The 20,064-nt window shown below is 38.6% G+C and overlaps 1 protein-coding gene across 1 annotated transcript in view; it reads left to right on the forward strand.

Annotated features, from left to right (window-relative positions):
- BAIAP2L1 (BAI1 associated protein 2 like 1) overlaps positions 1 to 20,064 on the forward strand; it is a 94,098-nt gene that overhangs the window by 49,593 nt on the left and 24,441 nt on the right. Inside the window, 7 exon segments of the mRNA XM_029576573.1 lie at positions 3,882 to 3,943; positions 4,057 to 4,128; positions 6,765 to 6,902; positions 8,554 to 8,602; positions 8,605 to 8,705; positions 9,652 to 9,819; positions 11,428 to 11,578. Coding sequence (XP_029432433.1) covers positions 3,882 to 3,943; positions 4,057 to 4,128; positions 6,765 to 6,902; positions 8,554 to 8,602; positions 8,605 to 8,705; positions 9,652 to 9,819; positions 11,428 to 11,578 — 741 coding nt within the window.

Genomic DNA, 20,064 nt, shown 5'->3' on the forward strand with positions numbered 1-20,064 from the left:
TGTTGGTTTTTTTTTAACTTTTGCCCATAGTCACAAAGAGGAAGAAAACATTTTGAAAAGAGAACCGTATTAATTTTTTTGTAGCAAAGCTGATATTTTAAAATCTTTGAATTTTCTATTATGGTAAAGAGTTTAGTCTGCTGCTCCAAAGAGCTTGAGTGAACTTACTACAGTTTTCTGAGGCATAAAAGCCAAAGTTTTCCATCTGCAAAGCATCTGGTGAATTGCCTGTTGTATTAAGCTTTTACATTGTGAGTGCTAAAATCATTAAAAAAAACAAAAAAAAAAAAACCAACTCCAGTCAGTACAGAGTGACGGCATCTTGAGCACTGACGTTTTGCCATATTGCCAGCCATTACTTAAGATATTGCTGTGGCAGCAGATAGAGCAAAAATATTGAGGTCAATATTTAACACACCTTAAGCCAGATAAGTAGCTAGCCAGATATCTTGGGGGCAATCAATGGGCGTATTGGGGCTACTTGTCCAGCTATCTTAGATGGATAAGTGCCAATATTCAGGTTTATCCGGTTAAGTTAACCAGGTAAGGAGGTCTAACTTAGATTCAATTTGTCCGGCTAAGTAGCAGTTTGTACACAGATATTCACCAGCTTAGCTGTACTACTGAATATCCCATTTAAGTTAGCAGGATAAGTTGTATTCGGCTAACTTAAACATTTAGTTTTGAATATTGGACCCATTGTTTTTAAGAGGACTAGAAGTACAAGTGCCTGGCAGGATCCCAAAAGATAAATAGATTCCACGCTTCTTATCCCAGGGATAAGTAGAGAATTTCCTCTGAGACCTTCTTAATAATGGTTTATAAACCTTTCCTCCAGGATCTTGTCCAAACCTTTTTAAACCCAGCTACACTAACAGCTTTGTAGTTTGTTTTTTTTTTTTTGCCTAAAGTTACTTGCAGATAAAGGTACAAATTGGTACAGGTACTTTTGAGGGAGGCAATAATGAAAGCAAAACTACCTGTGCAGTTTTCCTTCGATTATTGCCACAAATCACTTGGTTCAAAAGTACCTGTGGGTTTTGCAGTAAGTTAGGTAGTTTAATTATCTCCGCCGATAAGCTGCCAGAAAGAACGGTTACATATTAATGATGATCAGGCTGTGTCATCAACAGCTAGCTGACTGTTCATGTAATTATGATGATTAAATAATTCTCTCTTAATATTTGTGAGACACAGGCTCTGTTGGCAAGTTGTGAGTTTTAATGTTTCCATTGAGTGATGTCAAATCAAACAGCTGCTGTCTTTTGCTCAGTAATGCAATAAAATTATGAATAACACTTTTCCTGCTGTGCTAAGAACGCCAAATCCATGGTTTGTAAGATTGCTTACTTTTTTATGTACAAGCGTGTCCATATCTCTCTCTCTCAGATTTCTTTCAAGTAAACATGCAAGCATTTTATGACAAACAGCGATAATGAGTTTTTAAAATAGTGGTGTCATTGATAGCCACAAACACACTTGCAAACCAAGTATTAAAAAAAAAAAAAAAAAAGCCATAGCAAAGCCGGAGTTACAGTGTCCACGCTGACAATTTGCATGCCTTTGTGTAACTGTTTACTTTTTCTGTTTGAAATACAGGAGTGGTTACAGTAACTACTTGGATCACATGATGTGTATGTAGACAGTTGGGTTCCAAGAAATACTCAGCACTTTATTTAGGCAAAAAGAAACAGCTGCCATGTTACATGAGCTTCACAGTATGTTAAAGGGCTGGGCCAGTTTTTATCGAATCATGCCATTTTACCAGTTTTATTCTCATACTAGCACGTGATCTGTTATGGGTGAGAGCATTCAAGTGTTTAAAACTCCCCTAAGGAAATCATATACTTAGGTTTCTCCCCAGAGTTGTAGCGAAACCTGTCAGCGATGCTGGTGGGAATGACGGTGAGATCCAGCTCAGCTACCTAAAAAATTATTTGACTTCAGTCGACATTTAGTACCAGTGTTGAAAACTATATTAATTCTTGCAATGCCAAAAATGGGAAAATATATATTTTTCAGTTATATTTCTGCTGCATGGTGTATTTCACTGCACTTCCTGCTTTAGATTGCTATCTACATACGAGAATTTTGCTGTAGCCAAAAGTTAAATCTGTAATATTGTGACACTTGCTATTTTGTTCTAGTGAGCAATGGGCATATAAAAAAAAATCCCTTAGAAACACAGCAAAGTCAGAAGTTTTTTTTAAAAGTTTTTTTTTGTGTGTTTTTTTTAATTTAAGAAAACGATTATGGTATCTTTTGAACCCTCTCGGCTGCACTTCAGTAATTTGCTATGAAAACCCACCAATGAGAACTGTTTCTATAACTTTAACCTTTTATCAAGTCTTCTTTCTTTAAATGGTGTTTAAGTCTCCTGCTTGCTGAAAAATAAATAGGAGGCAGTGATAATATCTACAGGACTTCTCCCTCGTGCCACCTTAGGATAGTGAGTGTTGTAATATCGGACCCCTCATGTTATCTAAGGTGAGGCTTTAGGTTAGCCAAGAGACTGCACTCCTAGAGGGGCAATCTTTTTAAATGTATGTGGTGCTTGCTGGCATGCAGATTGTCCTGAAAATTTGGGTGCTGAAAGTGCCACAGGTGAACTTCAGGTGCAAAGTCCGTACCATAAACCATGCATGAGGATTTCAAAGTGAAATCCCTGAATGTTGACTGCCAGTTCACCCCTCATTCCTGGCACCATCCAGAAGTGTGGGGGTGGGGCGGTGAACAGTTTGGGTATTTTTACTTGCAGAAGGGGAGGGAGATATCTTAGTTACCCAGGTAAAATCTTTTGAAAATTGCCCCCTCCATTTTTGAAAGATCATTTTTAAATTGATTTCAAACTGTTTGATGTGTGAGGGCTCTTGTATGCCCAGAATAGCTGCTTTGTGATTTTTAGATTGCATAAAATGCAAAATGAGGGATTTACAAACTTGCCACCCTCTTATATCATTAGTATGTTTTTATTTTATCTTAGCTACCATATTTTTATTCTCTATCCCACATAAACAAAAAGCCCCATAAGAACCAAAAAACTGTACTTTTTTTTTTCCAGTAATAACATTTTTCTTTAGAATCCAAGTATGTGTTTCCAGCATGTATTTCTGAGAATGCCATACAATAACCATCATGCCTCACAGGAATGGTAACTTTCAAACGGGCACGCGGGCGCACATATACACATGGGCATGCAGCCAGATACATGGCAATTTTATATCCTGCACGCATATTATAAAATAGCACTGGCGTGTGTATGTGTGCTACTAATTTTGCAAGTGTGAGTACTCTGCCATGTAACGTCTGCTTTGAGCTACGCAAGTGAGGGGAATTTTATAATGGGCGCGTGTCTTCGCCATGACCAGTTTCACCAGTTCGTCCATCAGTTTGCACAGTCCTCCAGAACCCACTTGGTTCTCTAGCCGGCCCTCCCCCAGACCCTTCGAACACTTCCTACATACCTGGAAATTTTTTTTATTTAGACTTAAACCTCCTCCATAGCAGAAGTAACGTTATGCTCAAATATACCTGGGTGCGCACATAGGTACTTGCACACGCATCTCTTAGCCCCACCCTGGAACGCTCACGCTCCGCCCCTTTTTTCCTTCAGTGCAAGATTCATCCATTGGGGCTCGTGAGCGCATGTGAATGGCTTATAAAATGAGATGGACACACGCATGTGCTACATATGTGCCCATCTCCTGAGTTTGGCTCATCCGGCTTTTAAAATTCACCTTTAAGTGTGAGAATGGTGTCTGCTACCTCATAAGAGATTTCTTTTTTTTTTTTTTACTTAACCTATTATGATTAAAGCTCATGCTTTCTAATTTTAAGTGTATCGTCTGCTTACTCATGTCACACATTCCTTTTGTCTGCAGGTCAAGTTCTTGTAGAGATTTCAAACGCACACAAGAAACTTAATGACAGTCTAGATGAAAGTGTATGTATACATTTTTTTTCCATTGTATTGAGCAGTTAAACCATAATAAAAATAGTATTTGCTGTACATAGAATGTAGTGGCATAATGAATAATTTAACACTTTCTTTTAAAGTTCAAAAAATTCCATAAAGAGATTATATCGGAACTGGAGAAGAAGACCGAGCAGGATGTCAAGTACATGACTGTGAGTATGAGGGGTCCTTTTGCAAGTATGCACGTACGTTTTTATATCAATTTTTAAAGTAGACCTGCGTGCAGAAGTCTGCTTTGAAAATGATCCCAGCAAAAACAATTCCACCCGCTATTTCCTGATTTTAATTTTACCGAGGGGAAATTACGTGCTAAGGAGGTAATTTTCAAAGGAGTTGCACATGTAAGTGTAATGTAACTATCGTAGCAATTTTCCAAAGCCCGTTTATGCGCTTTAAGTGCACGTTCGCGTGTAACACCTATGGACAATTCAATGGCACAAATTGCGTCCATTTTCAAAAGCTCCTTTTCATGCATAAAGTGCATTTACATGTGTAAATCTCAGTCTTAAGCGTGTAAATACTTTTGAAAATCTCCTCCATGCTTTTAAAAATAAAAGTGTGGGCAACAAGCCCCAACTGTGCTCAGTCTCTATCCCCGGAGCACCTCTTAGCTTTGCATGTATGTGCATATAGGGGCAGATTTTAAAAGGGTTACGCACATAACCCTTTAAAACCCACTCCTGCACGCGCCGTGCCTATTTTGCATAGGCCCGGCGATGCGCATATGTCCCGGGGCTTGAAAAAAGGGATGGGGAGTGGGAGCAGGACCGAGGCCTCCAGCACAGCGACTGTGCCGGGGGATCGTGCGCCGGCACGCGCAACCTACGCATGCCCAGAGGCAGGTGTAAATTAAAAAAAATAAAGGTAGGGGAGGATTTAGGTAGGGCTGGGGGGGGTGGGTTAGATAGAGGAAGGGTGGGGGGGTGGGAGGGAATGGGGAAAGCCATCGGGGCTCCCCTAGGGTTCGGCACACGCAAGGCGCAGAAGTGTGCACCCCCTTGCGCACGTCGACCCCAGATTTTATAACATGCGCACGGGTTGCGAGCACAAACCTATGCCCACGCGTAATTCTTAAAATCCGGCCCATAGTATATGTGCGTGGCAATTTTAGACATGCATCGGTTATGCAAGTTTTCTAAACGGCTGTTTCTGCAGGTAAAGCACTACTTCGCCCACATAAGACCCATTTGAAAATTACCCTCATGGTATATACAGTTTTAATTTATAAGAGAGAGGTCAGTCATTCCGTACATATTATAATATAATATATTTAGTAATTTAGTGTAGCAGCTCAATGGGAAAGAGCCAACATAGATTCAGCAGAGGAAAGTCATCTTGCGTTACCAATTTTTTGAAGGGGTAAACATGTAGATAAGGGCGAGTCAGTTGATTATAGTGTTTCTGAATTTTCAGAAGACATTTCACAAAGTCCCTCAGAGGAGAGAAACCTTGGGAAATTTTAAGAGTCATGGGATAGGAGATGATGTCCTTCTTTAGGTTGGTAACTGGTTAAAAGATAGGAAACAGAGATGGACTAAATGGGCAGGTTTCCCAGTGGAGAGAGAGTTGAATAGTGGATTGCTCTAAGAATCTGTACTTGGACCAATGCTGTTTAAATGACCTAGAAAAGGAATTACAAGTAAAGTGGTCACATTTGAAGATGATGCAAAATTATTCAGAGTCATTAAAACACAATCGGATTGTGAAGACCTCTGGAAGGACCTTGGCAGATGAAATTGAATGTGGACAAATGTAAAATTAGTCACATAGGGAAAAGTACTCTTAATTTATAGGTACATAATGCTGGATTCTGTATTAGGCATCACCACTTAGGAAAAGGATCTTGGAGTTATTGTGGGCAGCACTTTGAAATACGCTGCTCAGTGAGTGGCCGTGATCAAAAAAGGAAATAGAATATTAGGTATTATGGAAAGGAATGGAGAGTTAAAACTGAGAATATCGGTCCATGGTGGGGACTGCATCTCGTGTGCAGTCCTGCTAGCGCCATCTCAAATAAGATATAACAGAACCAGAAAAGGTACAGAGAAGGGCAACGCAAATAATAAAAGGGATGGGATGGTTCCTTAGTGAAGAAAGTCTAAACAGATTAAGAATCTTCAGTATGGAGAAGAGACGATATGATAGATTTATAAAATCATGGGTGGGTGGAACAGGTAAATACGGAATGGTTATTTACCCTTTCAGACAGTACTAAGACTAGGAGATGTTCCATAAAACTCAGAAGTAGCTGATTTAAAACAGAATGGAGAAAGTACTTTTTTTTTTTTTTTTTTTTTAATTCAATGCACAGTCAAGCTATGAAATTTGATGTGAGGGAATGGTGTCTGGCGCAGCAGAGTGTAAAAGAGCGTTTGGACAAATTCCTGGAGTGAGCAGCAAGAAATGCGTGTACTCTTTGAGATCCTCAAGGTCCTTCCAAGTGATCTGGTTTGGCCACTGTCTGATTGGATACTGGGCTTGATGGATCTTTTGGTCTGACCCAACATGACACACATCTTATGTAAAGTGTAGAGCCTATAAGATCAAATTCTTGTTGTTCTAATTCTTAATCGAGGCTCATAATACCTTAGTGTTGGGAATACACCTGAACCTATGGCATCGACTTTCAAAGGAGTTACGCAGGGTAAAACCTTTTCTAAATTACTTCCTTTTGTGTTTGAAAATGTTAATATTTGCTTTGAGCTGGGGAATACATCAATCTGTTCAGGCATCATAAAGTGCTTTAATGTAGTAGTGTTTTCTGACATACCTATAATATTAATTACAGGCAACGCTAAAGAGATACCAAACAGAACACAGAAGTAAGCTAGACTCTTTGGAGAGATCTCAGAGTGACCTAAAAAAACTCAGAAGGAAAAGTCAGGGTGGAAGGAATCCAACCAAGTATGAGCATAAGGAAACTGAGGTTAGTGTTACATAATCCTGAAGATTATATCTAGGATATTAAACTTCCTTGTCAATTCATTTCCTTATTCCTCTTTCTACTTCACCTGCTGGTTTGTAAAATGAGTGATGTCAAAATATTTCTAAATTGCCTATTGGAAAGCAACAAACCTAGGGGGTCATTTTCTATCCGTTTTCGCGTGCGATAGCAAGCGGGGAGGGGAGGCGTCGAGGAGGCGGACGCGGCGGTATCTTCGCTGGCGGCGATAAGAGTAAGCCACGTTATCGCCACCAGTAGCGCGCCCAACAGCGCTGCCTTTCGCGGTGGGCGCTATTGAGTGCGAAAGCCGGCAGCGATTAACACCGCGGTGGTGCAATCGCTGCCGGCTTTCGCAGGCCCGCCCCCTCCCCGTTACCGCTGGATTCACCATTCTCTGCAAGAATGGAAAATCCAGGCCCTAGTGACCAGTTATTTTTGAAGCTGAAATCTTAATCTTCTAAAATGGGGAAAACGTATCTGTGGCATAGCTGTTGGCATTATAGCTTTGCTTTTCTGCATTGGTTTTCAAATGTATCAGCGTGCAGCTGTTCACTTCTTTATGTGTGCCAGAATTTGTGCTGGAGACTTACTGTTTGCTTTCAAAGTATGATTTTACAATCCAGAAGAAAATCTGTAAATCAGAGTTATGCTTTAATAAGAGAATGTCCTGCTGTCTTCCTTGCCTCAGTCCAGACAGAAATCTCTGGCCATGCACTGGCTTCATAGATAACAAATTCAGGTAATCATAAGGGACCCAGGGCTTCCAAAGATTTCTGTTTTGATTGAGTCCGTTTTGGTACAATATTGACACTGAAATGACTAATAAAAGCTTGCAGAGATTATTTTTTTATTTTATTTATGTATTTAGTTATCTCACGCCTTTTCATTGGTATCTCAAGGCAAGTTACATTCAGGTACTGTAGATGTTTCCCTGACCCTATAGGGCTTACAATTTAAGGGCCTGATTTACTAAGGCTTTTCTGTTGGGGGGGGGGGGGGAATGCTTAGTAAATGAGGCCCTAAGTTTTAACCTGAGGCAGTGGAGGGTGAAGTGACTTGCCCAAGATCACAGAGAGTTTGTCAGCAGGACTCGAATCCTGGCTTCCCTGGTTCTGAGTCCTCTGCCCTGACCCCTGGGTGGCTACTTACTTCCCAATAGTGTGGCGGGTGGGAGAAATGAGAGAAGGTGTTGAGTTTGTGGAAGGAGTGAACAGGTGGAGATTGTGGAGAGAGAGAGAGGGATGGAAGAGGGAGATGACCCAGAATTAGGAAAGGCAAAGGAGGGAGAGTTCTGGAACTATTTTTTGCTGAGGAAAAAGTGAATATTATGAATTATATGCATTTGGGTAACGATTTAAATTTTACCAGTTGACATACATCTCTCTTCACCGACCAGTATGAAAAATTGTACTTGCATGCCAGAAAAGCCTACTTAAATGGCTGGTTGAGCCTCACCTAGTGTGTGAAATAAGCTCTATGGCCAGCAAGGTTTGACTCTGTCCCACCCACCCATTGGTTGAACAAATAGTTCCATAATTATGTTCAGGGTGTTTTTTCTCTCTCTCAAGAAAGCTCTAGTCTGACTTGTTTAGAACACCTAATAAAGTACTACTCTTATGCATTCATTGTTCAGTGTATGGAGACCATCATTTCTCGACAGAGTGATATTCAGAAATTTATTGCTGAGGTTGCAAGGAAGCTCTGCTTGAAGAGAAGAGACGATTTTGCTTTTTGGTAGATAAACACTGCAGCTTTACTAATCACTTGAACTACTACCATGCACAGGTCAGTAGGAAAGAATGATGGTGCATTGTATGCTGGATTTTAGTAATGACATAACTCATTGCCACCTACATCTAACAGTTATACCTTACATAGAAACAGAATATGAAGGTAGATAAGGAAAACAAGGCCCATCTGGTCTATTTTATTTACTTCCTATTACTATGCCATAGACCACACTTGATCTCTGGCTTTCCTCTCACTTTTTGCAATGAAGGATCCTCTCTGCTTATATTTGATCCTCTTGAGCTCTTATGGTTTTTGTCTTCACCACCTCCACTGAATCCACTACCCTTTGAAACAAATGTAGTAAAGAGTATTAATATTGGCTGGTAACGTGCATTAATGAGCTCATGTTAAGGACATGAGGATGAGTCCCACATTAATTACTATTAATGCACATGTTACGATTTAACTACATCCTTTCAAAGAATAGTTACGTTTTTTTGCGTTAATAGGTCTCTGTTGGCTTTTGCAAGTTTTAACATGCATTGTTTTTCTGTGGACTAATAGGTAATGAGCTGCTTTGCATCTCTTTGCCTCATCAGAATCACTTTAGGGTCTGTGAGTTTTTTGCTCCAACTGGCCCAGGGAGCAGAATCCTGGCCTGTAAGTCCAACCCAGGTGCACAGGTTTGAACTATGCAAAACTTTACTCCCTCAGTCTCACTTAATATTATATGACTGTACATGTCGGAGTAGAGAAGACAAATGATGTAAACTAAAATTGGGACTTTGCTAGATTACTGCCCCTCTCCCCAGCAGCAGTTCTGTTGCACCCAAGTGGTTGTCGGTGTGAGAGGAATTGAAATGTGTTTAGGAGCAGATAAACCTGGAAGTGGGGTGTTTTGTTTTGTTTTTTTTTAGCTGTTCTCTTTGTAAAAGAATCTGGTTTCCCTGCTGAAGACATGAGGCACTTTCTTTTGATAACTTGTCTTTGTTCTCTTTAGGCTGCAGAATTACTTAATGCCAAATTGCCCAAGTGGCAGGAAACCTGTAGTGATTCCATAAAGATGCCAGACACTGTAATGAATATAATCCAAGATATGAAGACTCCAGGTACTACTCCAATCTCAGGAACTCCACAGCCTTCCCCAATGGTAGAGAGAAATCATCTGGTATGTATCTGTCCACTGTTTCTGCCTTTTGGGGGGGGGGGGGGTGAAATCTGATGGCTGAATGCACAAGAATATTCAGATATGCACAAATGAAAAATCACCTGCTCCTGGAGCTAATTAGTTATCTGCTGTTGAGACTAATTTTTTTTTTCCTGTAAATGTTGCTGTATTGCCATGTCTGTATTCGACTGCATTACCTTCATTGATAAAATGCTTTTCTTCTTATTTGACTAAGTACATGATCCTTTGGACCGCATGAGCTAAGCATATCCGGGGAAATCGTGCTGATAATTGCACGTTGCAGTGCTGTTTTGTGTGTTTGTTTTTGTTGGTTTTCCTTTGCAGCTGCATGAGATTATATAAGAAACCACATCAATAAATAAATGTGTGTTTAAGCAATGCTCTTACAATATCCACCACTGTTGACACCTAGATGCGTTTGTGGTTTTGAGTGAATGTTGCATAAAGAGATTATATGTTGCAGTTTTGGTTGTGAAGGGGTTGGTCTCATGTTTGGGTAGTTGCACAAACTTCTTTTTATAAATCTTACTTGTTTGTTTTAATTTCATTGGTAAAAAAAAATAAATAAAAAATGTATAAGGAAACAGCCCAGCTATCATTGCCTCTTTTGGACAAATGAATGAAATAATAGTTGCTTGAGTAAATAGAACCTGAGTAAGATCAGTTTCTACAGTGAAAAATGTTGTTCTTCAGGAATTAATGTGAAATTACAACATTTATTGCACCCCAGTATGCCTGTTTTACCGTTGTGCATCCCTTCAGGATGTGCAAGGCTTGGCTGGGTGTGAGCTGAGACAGTAATGACTACATGCCCTAGATATAGTGAGAGCATGAGGCTAAGCCTCCTCTCATCAGCCACTCAGGAAACCTGCTCATCACTCCCCTGGAGCATGTTATTAATGCTTATAAAAAGGCCTTTCTTTATGGTCTTTCACTCAACAAGAAATTAGAAACTGCATTTGCTGTGCTATATTTACTTGGTTAGGAATGTTTATTAGCTCTCCCAGAGTCAGGATCGCTATAAATATACACAGTAATTTGTAAACCAAGCCGCATTTTATCTGGTTTCAGCTACATCTGTATACAGCTGCAAAAGCGCTCTCCCCTTAAAGTGCCAGGAGTAATGCTTATATAAGGGGCTTGCATATTCAAAAGTTCATTGGTTTGCTTTTTTCCCTGTCTCCTGTAAATGGTTTCTGTAAAAGATAAATGCTCTTTCACCAAATATACAGTATTTTGACAGCCAAAGATGATAGTGGGCAGAAATAAAATAGAGGTAGCTGTAAGGAAGATATCTAGTTGCTTAACATTTTAAGTAGATAATTTTAACTATTGTTTTTCCAAATTTGTCCATAATCTTCATCAATGATTGAAAGTAGTTTTCTGGGTCACAGCTGTCATATAGATGTGTGTTTATGTGTATGTACATATATATGAATAAAAAATATTAATATACAAAAGTTATATATTTATATATATATATATATATATATGTGACACACTTTTGAATTTTTGTATAGATATTTTTCTTATTTTCACATAATGTTTTATGAATTCTGCTTTTTATAATCCTTCGTCTCTGTCTAGGGTGTGACTAATTATGATACAGTTTCAAGAAGTTCACCAAAACTACCCCCAGCCCCTGCAATCAAAGCACACACCAGTCCGTTAGTTGATATGTTTAACAACCCAGCAGCGGTTCAGAAGGCACCTTATGAAAATCGGAGCATCCCTGCAGGTGAATGTTTATTTTCAATAACTACTAAAATTGGGGTGGGATAGTTTGCCAGGTTTTGTTTTAATATTATTCCGGTGTAAAATACCCAATTATTTTCTCAAAAGAGGGTGTGTGACATGGGAGGAATGTCTGCAGCACTTTCCTGAGTGTTTGTATGAAGGGACTAATGTGATAAGCTAACTGCCATTCAGCTTTGATTTTGGCCATCATCTGGCCCTTCTGCTGTTTTTCGTGTTGCTTTTTATTTTCTTTTTTCCTCAGTCCTGATATTTTTTTTTTTTTCTGATATATATATTTTTTTTTTTGCTGATTTTTTTTTTTTGCTGATATTTTTTCTTGGTTTTCATTTTTAGTGTCACTAGTTAGGTATTTCAGATTCTTTTCAGATTTTTGTTGTTTTTCATTGTCACCACATTGATGATAAAAGATTTCTTTTCTGGGCCACTTTGAACTAGGCCACACCCTGCTCATCTTTCTCCATCTTTGCTGAAATCGTCTTTCTGATGAAAATTTCTTCTTTCAACTTTTCTTTGATTATTTTCCACCAAAAGATGTCCACAAAGCAAGCCATCAGTTTCAAGAAATTTCCCCCTAGTGCTTCCTACAAGATGTCCATCGCAGGTCATCACCAGAAAAGTTACCACTACCTTGGGAAAGGAAGTCTTAACAGATGATTGGGACACACCTTAGACTTGGTATTTGTCAACTCATCTATTCGCAAACATTTAACTTTAATCTGGCTATCACAGATGTTCCTTGGACTGACCATAGTCTGATTAAGTTCATCTACCCTATTTCTGATAAGCTGGAAGGTCACATAAAGTCTCAAAAACCCTCTTGAAGAGAGAGGCCGTATAGACAGTTAAGAACTTAGTGTCCTCATTAGCAAAGATCTTAGTAATTTTAACCCTACTGAGGGTAATGATGCCTTCTCGTCATGGGACTCTATCCTGAATAATATAGTTGCAAAGCTAGCCCCTCTAAGAAAAGTAGTCTGGTGTCCCAGCCATGACTCTGGATGGTTTACACCAGCCGTTAAAAAGAAGTGACAGACATTGCATAAATGTGAACGAAAATGGTGTAAGACTCCTTCAGCCCCCCTCCTTGATGATGTCTAAAGTTGCCCTTAATGATTGATATCTTGGTAAATGAGCCAAAAAAATCATATTTTTTACAAATGGATACGTGCGATCGGTTATAATCCGAACAAGCTTTTTAGAATTGACAAGAATTTAACCTCAAGACCTTCTTCCGAGAAAAATAGCCTCTCTGAGGTTAGGCCTGACTGTGACACTTTTTTCTATCATTTTTTTTTTGCTGCTGTACCTGATTGGTATACCAAGAACATTGTAACTACCGCTTCATGTTGGGATTCAGTTGATCCTGTTTCTTCTCTGGAAGTATCAACAGCCATGGCTAATGTTAAACCATCCTTTAACCCAATGAATGTCTGTGATGCTATAGTTCTAAAAGTTGTTAGAGAATGTCTTGCTCCTTCTATCTCCACTGTTGTTAATCTGTCTCTAAAAGATGGAGTCGTCCTGTCCTCCTTGAAAAAGGCCTGTGTTAAGCCCCTCTTGAAGGAGGATGGTCTTGATCTGCTTGATATGTTCAGCTATAGATCAATCTCATCATTGCTATTTGTGGCAAAAGTATTGGAGAATGTTGTTCTATCACAGTTACCTGATTACGTTGAACATCATCAGATTCTAGAACCCTGTCAAGTTAGTTTCAGGAAGTCTCTGAGCACTGAAACCCTGTTGATATTTTTGGTAGACACATTTAGAGGAGGTTTGCATAGTAGATGTAGCTGTGGTGTTGGATATTTCTTCTGCATTTGACTCCCTGGATCACAACATTCTTTTATTTCAGTTAAGAGAGTTTGGTGTTTCAGGTGTCGTCATGCAGTGGTTTGAGTCTTAACTTTTAGATCGTTGTCATCAGATTAGGATTGATCAACAGCACTTGCAATGGTCTGCCATTTCTTCTGGGATCCCACAAAGGTCAGCTCTATTAGCTTTATTCTTTAATATTTATCCTGCCCTGATTTGTAAAATTCTTGCTGGCCTTTGTGAGGCTACAGAATTTATGTGGATGATATTCAGTTTTTCATCCGCATACATTCTACATGGTCTGAAACTATTTGACTGATTTGTATTTCTATTATTAAACAGTGGTTATTCCATAATAAATTGGTATTAAAATATGTCAAAAATGGAATTTACAGATCATCGCTTCCCCTTTTCCTTGACCATTGATGGTGGTGTTTTTCCAATTCTACCACCGGTAAAGAGTCTTGGGGTATGGATTAATTCCAATTTGTCCTTCCGTTGTCACATTAGTTCTATGGTAAAATCTGGATTTTTCAAACTGTGTACTTCGGTGGATTGAAAAATCTCCTTGAGCCTAGGGACTCTCATACAGTGGCACAGGTGTCTGTATTATCATTACTAGACTATTGTAATGCCATTTATGTTGACTTACCAGGCTGTACCTTCAGAGCCTTCTATAGCTGCAAAACGCTGCAGCTCGGCTGTTTTCAGGAATCAGACAGAGAGCCCATGCTCACCAGTCTTGGCCAATTTACACTGGCTTAATATTCATTATAGAATCAAATACAAAGTTGTGATGACTATACACAAGTTATTAAAATTGGACTCTTTACCATGGCAAATATTCAATCCTTCATATGCTCTAATGTCATCACAGAGAGGTCTTTTGGATAATTCCCTCTGTAAAGTTAGCATGCTTGTTAGAAACCAGGGATTATGCCTTCTCAGTGGCTGCTCTGAGCATGTGGAACTATTTACCTGTGTCTTTACTGTTAAAGAATTGTAAAATACATTTAACGTGATGCTGAAGACATTTTTGTTTGAACACGTCTTGGCAGTTCAAGTCTATGACAATTTGACTTGTTTTGGAGCATGAATCTCAGCAAATTAATCAGACATAAAATGTCATGCTATATTGCTTGCTGTATGATATACATTTATATGTACGTCTACGTAATCTATAATGATTATATTCTTGTTTTAGTTCAATTATGTGTGTAATGTTGTAGATTGCTTAGGGCCTAGGCATAAGCATAAAATAAAATAAATTATTCTGAAGAGTCGGGCATAGTATTCTTTTCCCACTCCAAAATGCAAGACCTGGAAGCTTTCCAACCTTTTGTGCTGGTCTCAAGGGGATAATGTGTTTGCCCTTGTGGACTTCAGAAGGCCTTTGTTGCACTTGCATCAGATCCAAGACAGTTCCCTAGTTATACATGGAACAGGTTACCAAGAAAATAGAGCTATGGCATGAACTCTCTTGGCCAAGTCCCCTCCCACCCCCACTCCTATTACTCTTTTTATTTTTATTATGACCCTATTTGGGTTCCCCTCTGGAGTTGGGATACCTGTTCCTTCCTCCTCCCCCTTTTAATCTCACTGCTAATGCCAGAACTCATTAGGGGTCTGCCTGCTCCTAGACTGGTTTGTCTTTTAGCTTCAGTCCCTTCAGTTGGGGACCAGGAGTCAAAAAGCTATGGAACCTTAAGTTCTGAAGAGGAGCAAGCCAGCTGGAAATCATTCTCCACCTAAGGACATTTCTTTTGCCTCCTTTATCATAGACCATTCTTTTTGGTTTATAAACATCAGGAGAACTCGGGGTCCTTCTTCTAGGTTAGCTGAAATTTGTGGAAGTCCCTAAAGAGTTGATTTCAGTGTCCTTTCACCCTCTTCTCAGGGTTGCAGTGATGAAGATGTGGGAACACCTCTGCTCATTGCAACTAGTCAATACAAAGGTTGAGACAATTTGTTTCCAACCAGCTGACCGATTTGGCTACCAGCAGCTCCTACATCAGTTACTCAAATTCATTCTCAAAAATGTCAGTAGCCTTAAGACTGCAATCCAAACAGAAAAAAGCTCCACTGAGAACCTCAGTAGATCAATACTTGGGAAAATTAACTCACCTTTAATCTCACATAAAGAACTAAGTGAATATATTTTTTTGAAGAGGAAAAGACCTCAGAACACATTGATCTCAGCAGGATACACTTTAGAACTGCTTGGCATATGTATTTTTAATCATAAGTTGAATTGTTTTACTGTAAACTGGTTTGATTTGCATCCAATGCAAGAAGATCGGTATATAAAAAACCAAAAATAAATAAATAAGTCAAAAAACTCCATCCTAACCAAACTTAACTGTGAAAATGTCTTATATTTATTTAGGTTTTTTTATTTTTATTTATTTATTTTTTGTAAAATTGAGAGTAACTGTACATTTCAAGTACCTGTTACATCAGGCCAAGAAGTAAGAGTCTTGACTTTTTTGGTCAGAAGTTTTATCAGAATGTCATATTCTCTTCCCACATAGACTACCAGGTCTACCTGTCCAACTACTTTCATACCATCAGTCTAATAGTCAAGTCCTACCTGACAAGTAGGAAGGGATAGGTTACATCCCTTCTGTTTTGGGAAGCCATTGGGCTGTGGAATTAGCAGTCTCCTTTGGGATAGCCCTAATTGCCACCAACTCAGTGGGAATTAAAACATCCTGACAAACTAAGTTTGGGCATGATGGATTTCCTTGAGTGGTCCCAGGATCAGAAAGTAGCAAGCACAATCTTCCTCAAATACAGCCTACCCATAATGAATCTATGTGCAGCATAATCATAACATTGTGTTGGTCAAGACAAATGTGGTTTCCTCTTCTATTGGAAGTCCATTACAAATTAGAATCCTCTCTATATCTTATCATGCCTCATTAAGACACACTTCCATCCTAGCATCTAATCCCTAGCTTTTGTGCCTTGACTCCTGAGATGGTATTGATAAGTAGGCTTGATGTCTAGAGTCTTGGTTTCTGAGGAGAAGTCTAACAGGCCGGCCTATGATTTTAAATGGAGGATGTTTGCCTTCTGATGTGTGGCAAGTCTCTAGATTCATTCTTATTCCACAAACAAATTGCTTGATGAATGTCTACATCTCTTGAGTCTGGTTTAAAGACCAACTCCATTTAGCCATTTTTAGTACCTCCCACCAGTTTGTAGAAGATAACCTGACTTATGGCCTGCCTTTAGTTGTCAGGTTTATATAGGGCCTTCATTTGAGGCTTTACATAAAGAGCCCTGCAGTGTCATGAGATATCAACATGGTTTCATCCCACCTGATGAAAGCTCCCCTGGAACTGTGACCACTCTTGTGAGTTAAAGTATCCAACATGGAAGGTCATGTTTTTGATAGCAGTCACTTAAGCATAGAGAGTCTGTAAGCACCAGGCCTTAGTTATGTGTGCTTGGGATCCTTTTCTGGAAAACTCTTCAAATATTCCTCTGATAATGCAAGTCATGACCTATATGTGTGTGACCCATTGAACTGCTGGCAAAAGAGAAAAAACATTTATAGGTAAGTAATTTCACTTTCAAGTATTTCAGTGTGTGAGATTTTATGTGCTATAGACTGTCCTGTTTGTCATTCTGATAATTCCTCGACACCTTTCATTTATGGAAATTGATTTACATTTATATTCTCCCTTTTTTATGACTGATCAGCCACTTCAAAGCAAATTACATTCAGGTGTTGTTGGTATTTCTCTGTTCCCAGAAGGCTTATAATCTAAGTTTGTAGCTGAGTCCTGGTGAATGAAGGTGCAACAGCATAAATTATGGAAAACTTATTCTAAAGAGCATTTTTAAAGAGGATGTGTTTTAATTCTTTGGAGGAGAATGACTGTGTATGTTATAAATTGATATTAAGGAGATTGGATATCTGTAATTCTGTAACTACTGTTGATTTTAACTGTGTTGTTTCTCCCTAGTCTTAAGATGCAAGGATATATTCACTGCAGACAAGTAGTCTTTCTAATAGTGCCTGGCACACTCTAGATAAAAGTATAACCTTAAGAAGATAGTAAAGGTGGCTACTTAATATGTTAATTTATATACACAGCAGTTGCCTTGGTAGTTTTATAGTTAAATGATGATGATGTGGGATAAGGCCAGGTGAATGGAAATTGCTAAGCACAACAAATTGTGCTGGAACCGTTAATCATCGTCCATTTCTCTCCAGGAAACATGAATAATGTCTTTATCAATGTCCATAATTGGGAATTTTTTATTTTAAACATTTTATGTCCTTTCAGCATAATAGCATTATAGAAACCATAATGACCTACACCTACACATATGGGAACTTTTGAATTCTGCTCAGCCTGAGATTAGTAGTGGGCAAGGGGAAGCTACTTTAATGTTCTCTATCGGACAATAAAATAGTTTGCAACCTTTGGTGTCTTTTGTCTTGATTTTCTTGCTCAGCAACTTCTCTTTTCTCATTCTTTTTTGCCCTTGTTTCTGTTTTCTGTCTCTGTCGTCCTTCCTTTTTATCTTCTTTCTCTTTCCTTCAGTGGCTGTTGTGATAATTTCCCTACCTTCTCTCTTCCTATCCGCTACTTTTTCCTTCTCTTCTTCCTCTGCATATTCTTATCTGTTCTCCTTTTCCCAATCCTGCTCCACTTTTTCTCATGCTCGATCCTCCATTCCTTTTCTCCTTTCTCTTCCATTGTCTCCTGGGTTTCCTTCTTTCCCCTCTGAATTTTAACGCCATGAACCATTGAGACCTGTGTAAAATTACAGTTATTCACATAAATTGATTTGTGAACATGTTTAGATAATATAGTCCTATTTATTTTATTTATATTCATACTTTTTATACTAAAAGTGACCTAATATCTTGCAAAAGACCAAGAAATCAAACAGACTTCCTAACAGATACCATATGGACAACAAGAACAACTAGTAAACTTCAACTAGTGATTCTCCCTCTTCCACAGGCCAAACTATCCTCCACCAGAAACAGAGCCTTCTCCATCATTGGCCCTAAGTTATGGAATTCGTTACCTCATTTCCTTACCGCTCAAGAAAACTTAAAATCCTTCAAAAATGACCTAAAATTGGAGAATGTCTTCAAGAAGTTTTTCAGGCATAAGGATGTGCTTTTCTGCGGTCAGAAAATTCAAATTTTCCCTGATGTGGCTCGCGAGACCTAGGCAAAGAGGAAACAATTTTTAACTTTAAAAAATCAGGTATTGGCATTAAATGCCACTTTTTTCTTGAAATTCCCATACCTGTGTTTTGTGACACATCAGGGGAAAAAATTTGTCTTTTCAGACCCAGCACATTTAGAAATGTTTTTGTTAGATAAAGATCAAGCCGTGATCTCAGAGAATGAAGTCCAGTAAAATTAAAATACCTCCTTTTTTCTCTGTTTTTAGTTGAACTAGGGCATCCAATAATAATAGGAAACCCTAGTTTAGGTTTATGCTTAATATATATGAGTAAATATATATTATTTCCTTGTCTCCCCCAATTATATGATATGTTAACAGTTTAGAGATATGTTTAATTATTATATGTAATTGAATATTGGATGTATAACATATTTTCCTGTTATTTCATGAAGATCTCTTTAATGAAAAATAATAAAAAAAAAAAAAAGACCTAAAATCCTGGCTACTCAGCCAAACTCTTAAGGACAGCACTCAATGACTTTAATTATAATCCCATAACCTAACATATCCCCCTCGGACAATCTCTCCTGATTCAAGCTTTAGATGCCTCCTTTCATGATGAAATCAGATATCTCTGTTTCATCTATTCAGTGTACCTACCCTATGTATATCCTGTTCTGTTCATACTTCTATTTTATGCCATTTCTCATTGTTAAATTTACATTTACATTTCTAATATATTTCAATGTAACAAGTTGTTTTGAATGTAAACCGGAGTGAAGGCAACCGTGCTATACCTCGGTATATAAAAAATGCTAAATAAAAATAAATAAATATAGCAAGAAATGTTCTAATATTTGAAAACTACATCCATGTTAGTTTTACACAGTTGCTTTTTGAATGTCCTTTCTGATCTAAACATTCCACAGTTTCTAGCCACATTAGCTAACTTAGCTGAGATATTCAGCAGTTCAGCTGCACGACTGAATATACTCTATCTTTATTTATTTAAGGTTTTTATATACCGGCATTCATGATAAAAATCACATCATGCTGGTTTACATATGAACAGGAGTGCAATAAATACATCAACTAGAACTATCATGCAGGAAAAAGCAGTTACAATTAACAAGGAATGATGAACTGGGAGAAGATGGAGATAAAAGGAAAGAGAATAGTAATGGCTAAAAACTATGTACAAGGAGACAGAGATGAGCTGCTTGTTTTAAATATGTAGAAGGTGAAGTCATTAGTTTGAGTCAGGGAAGGCTTGCGTGAACAGCCAGGTCTTAAGTCTTTTTCTAAAGGTAGGGAGGCAGGGCTCCTGTCTGAGATCGGGTGGGATGGAGTTCCATAACGGTGGGCCCGCTGTAGAAAGGGCCCACCGTTATGGTTATTTTCTATCTTATAGTTGGCTGGATAAGTTTATGTGGCTAACTTTAGGACAGCCAAATAGCAGTTCTAGACTTATCCAGCTAAGTCAGATAATGCT

Source organism: Rhinatrema bivittatum, chromosome 14 (genome assembly GCF_901001135.1).
Source record: "Rhinatrema bivittatum chromosome 14, aRhiBiv1.1, whole genome shotgun sequence".
Classification (NCBI taxonomy): Eukaryota; Metazoa; Chordata; class Amphibia; order Gymnophiona; family Rhinatrematidae; genus Rhinatrema; species Rhinatrema bivittatum.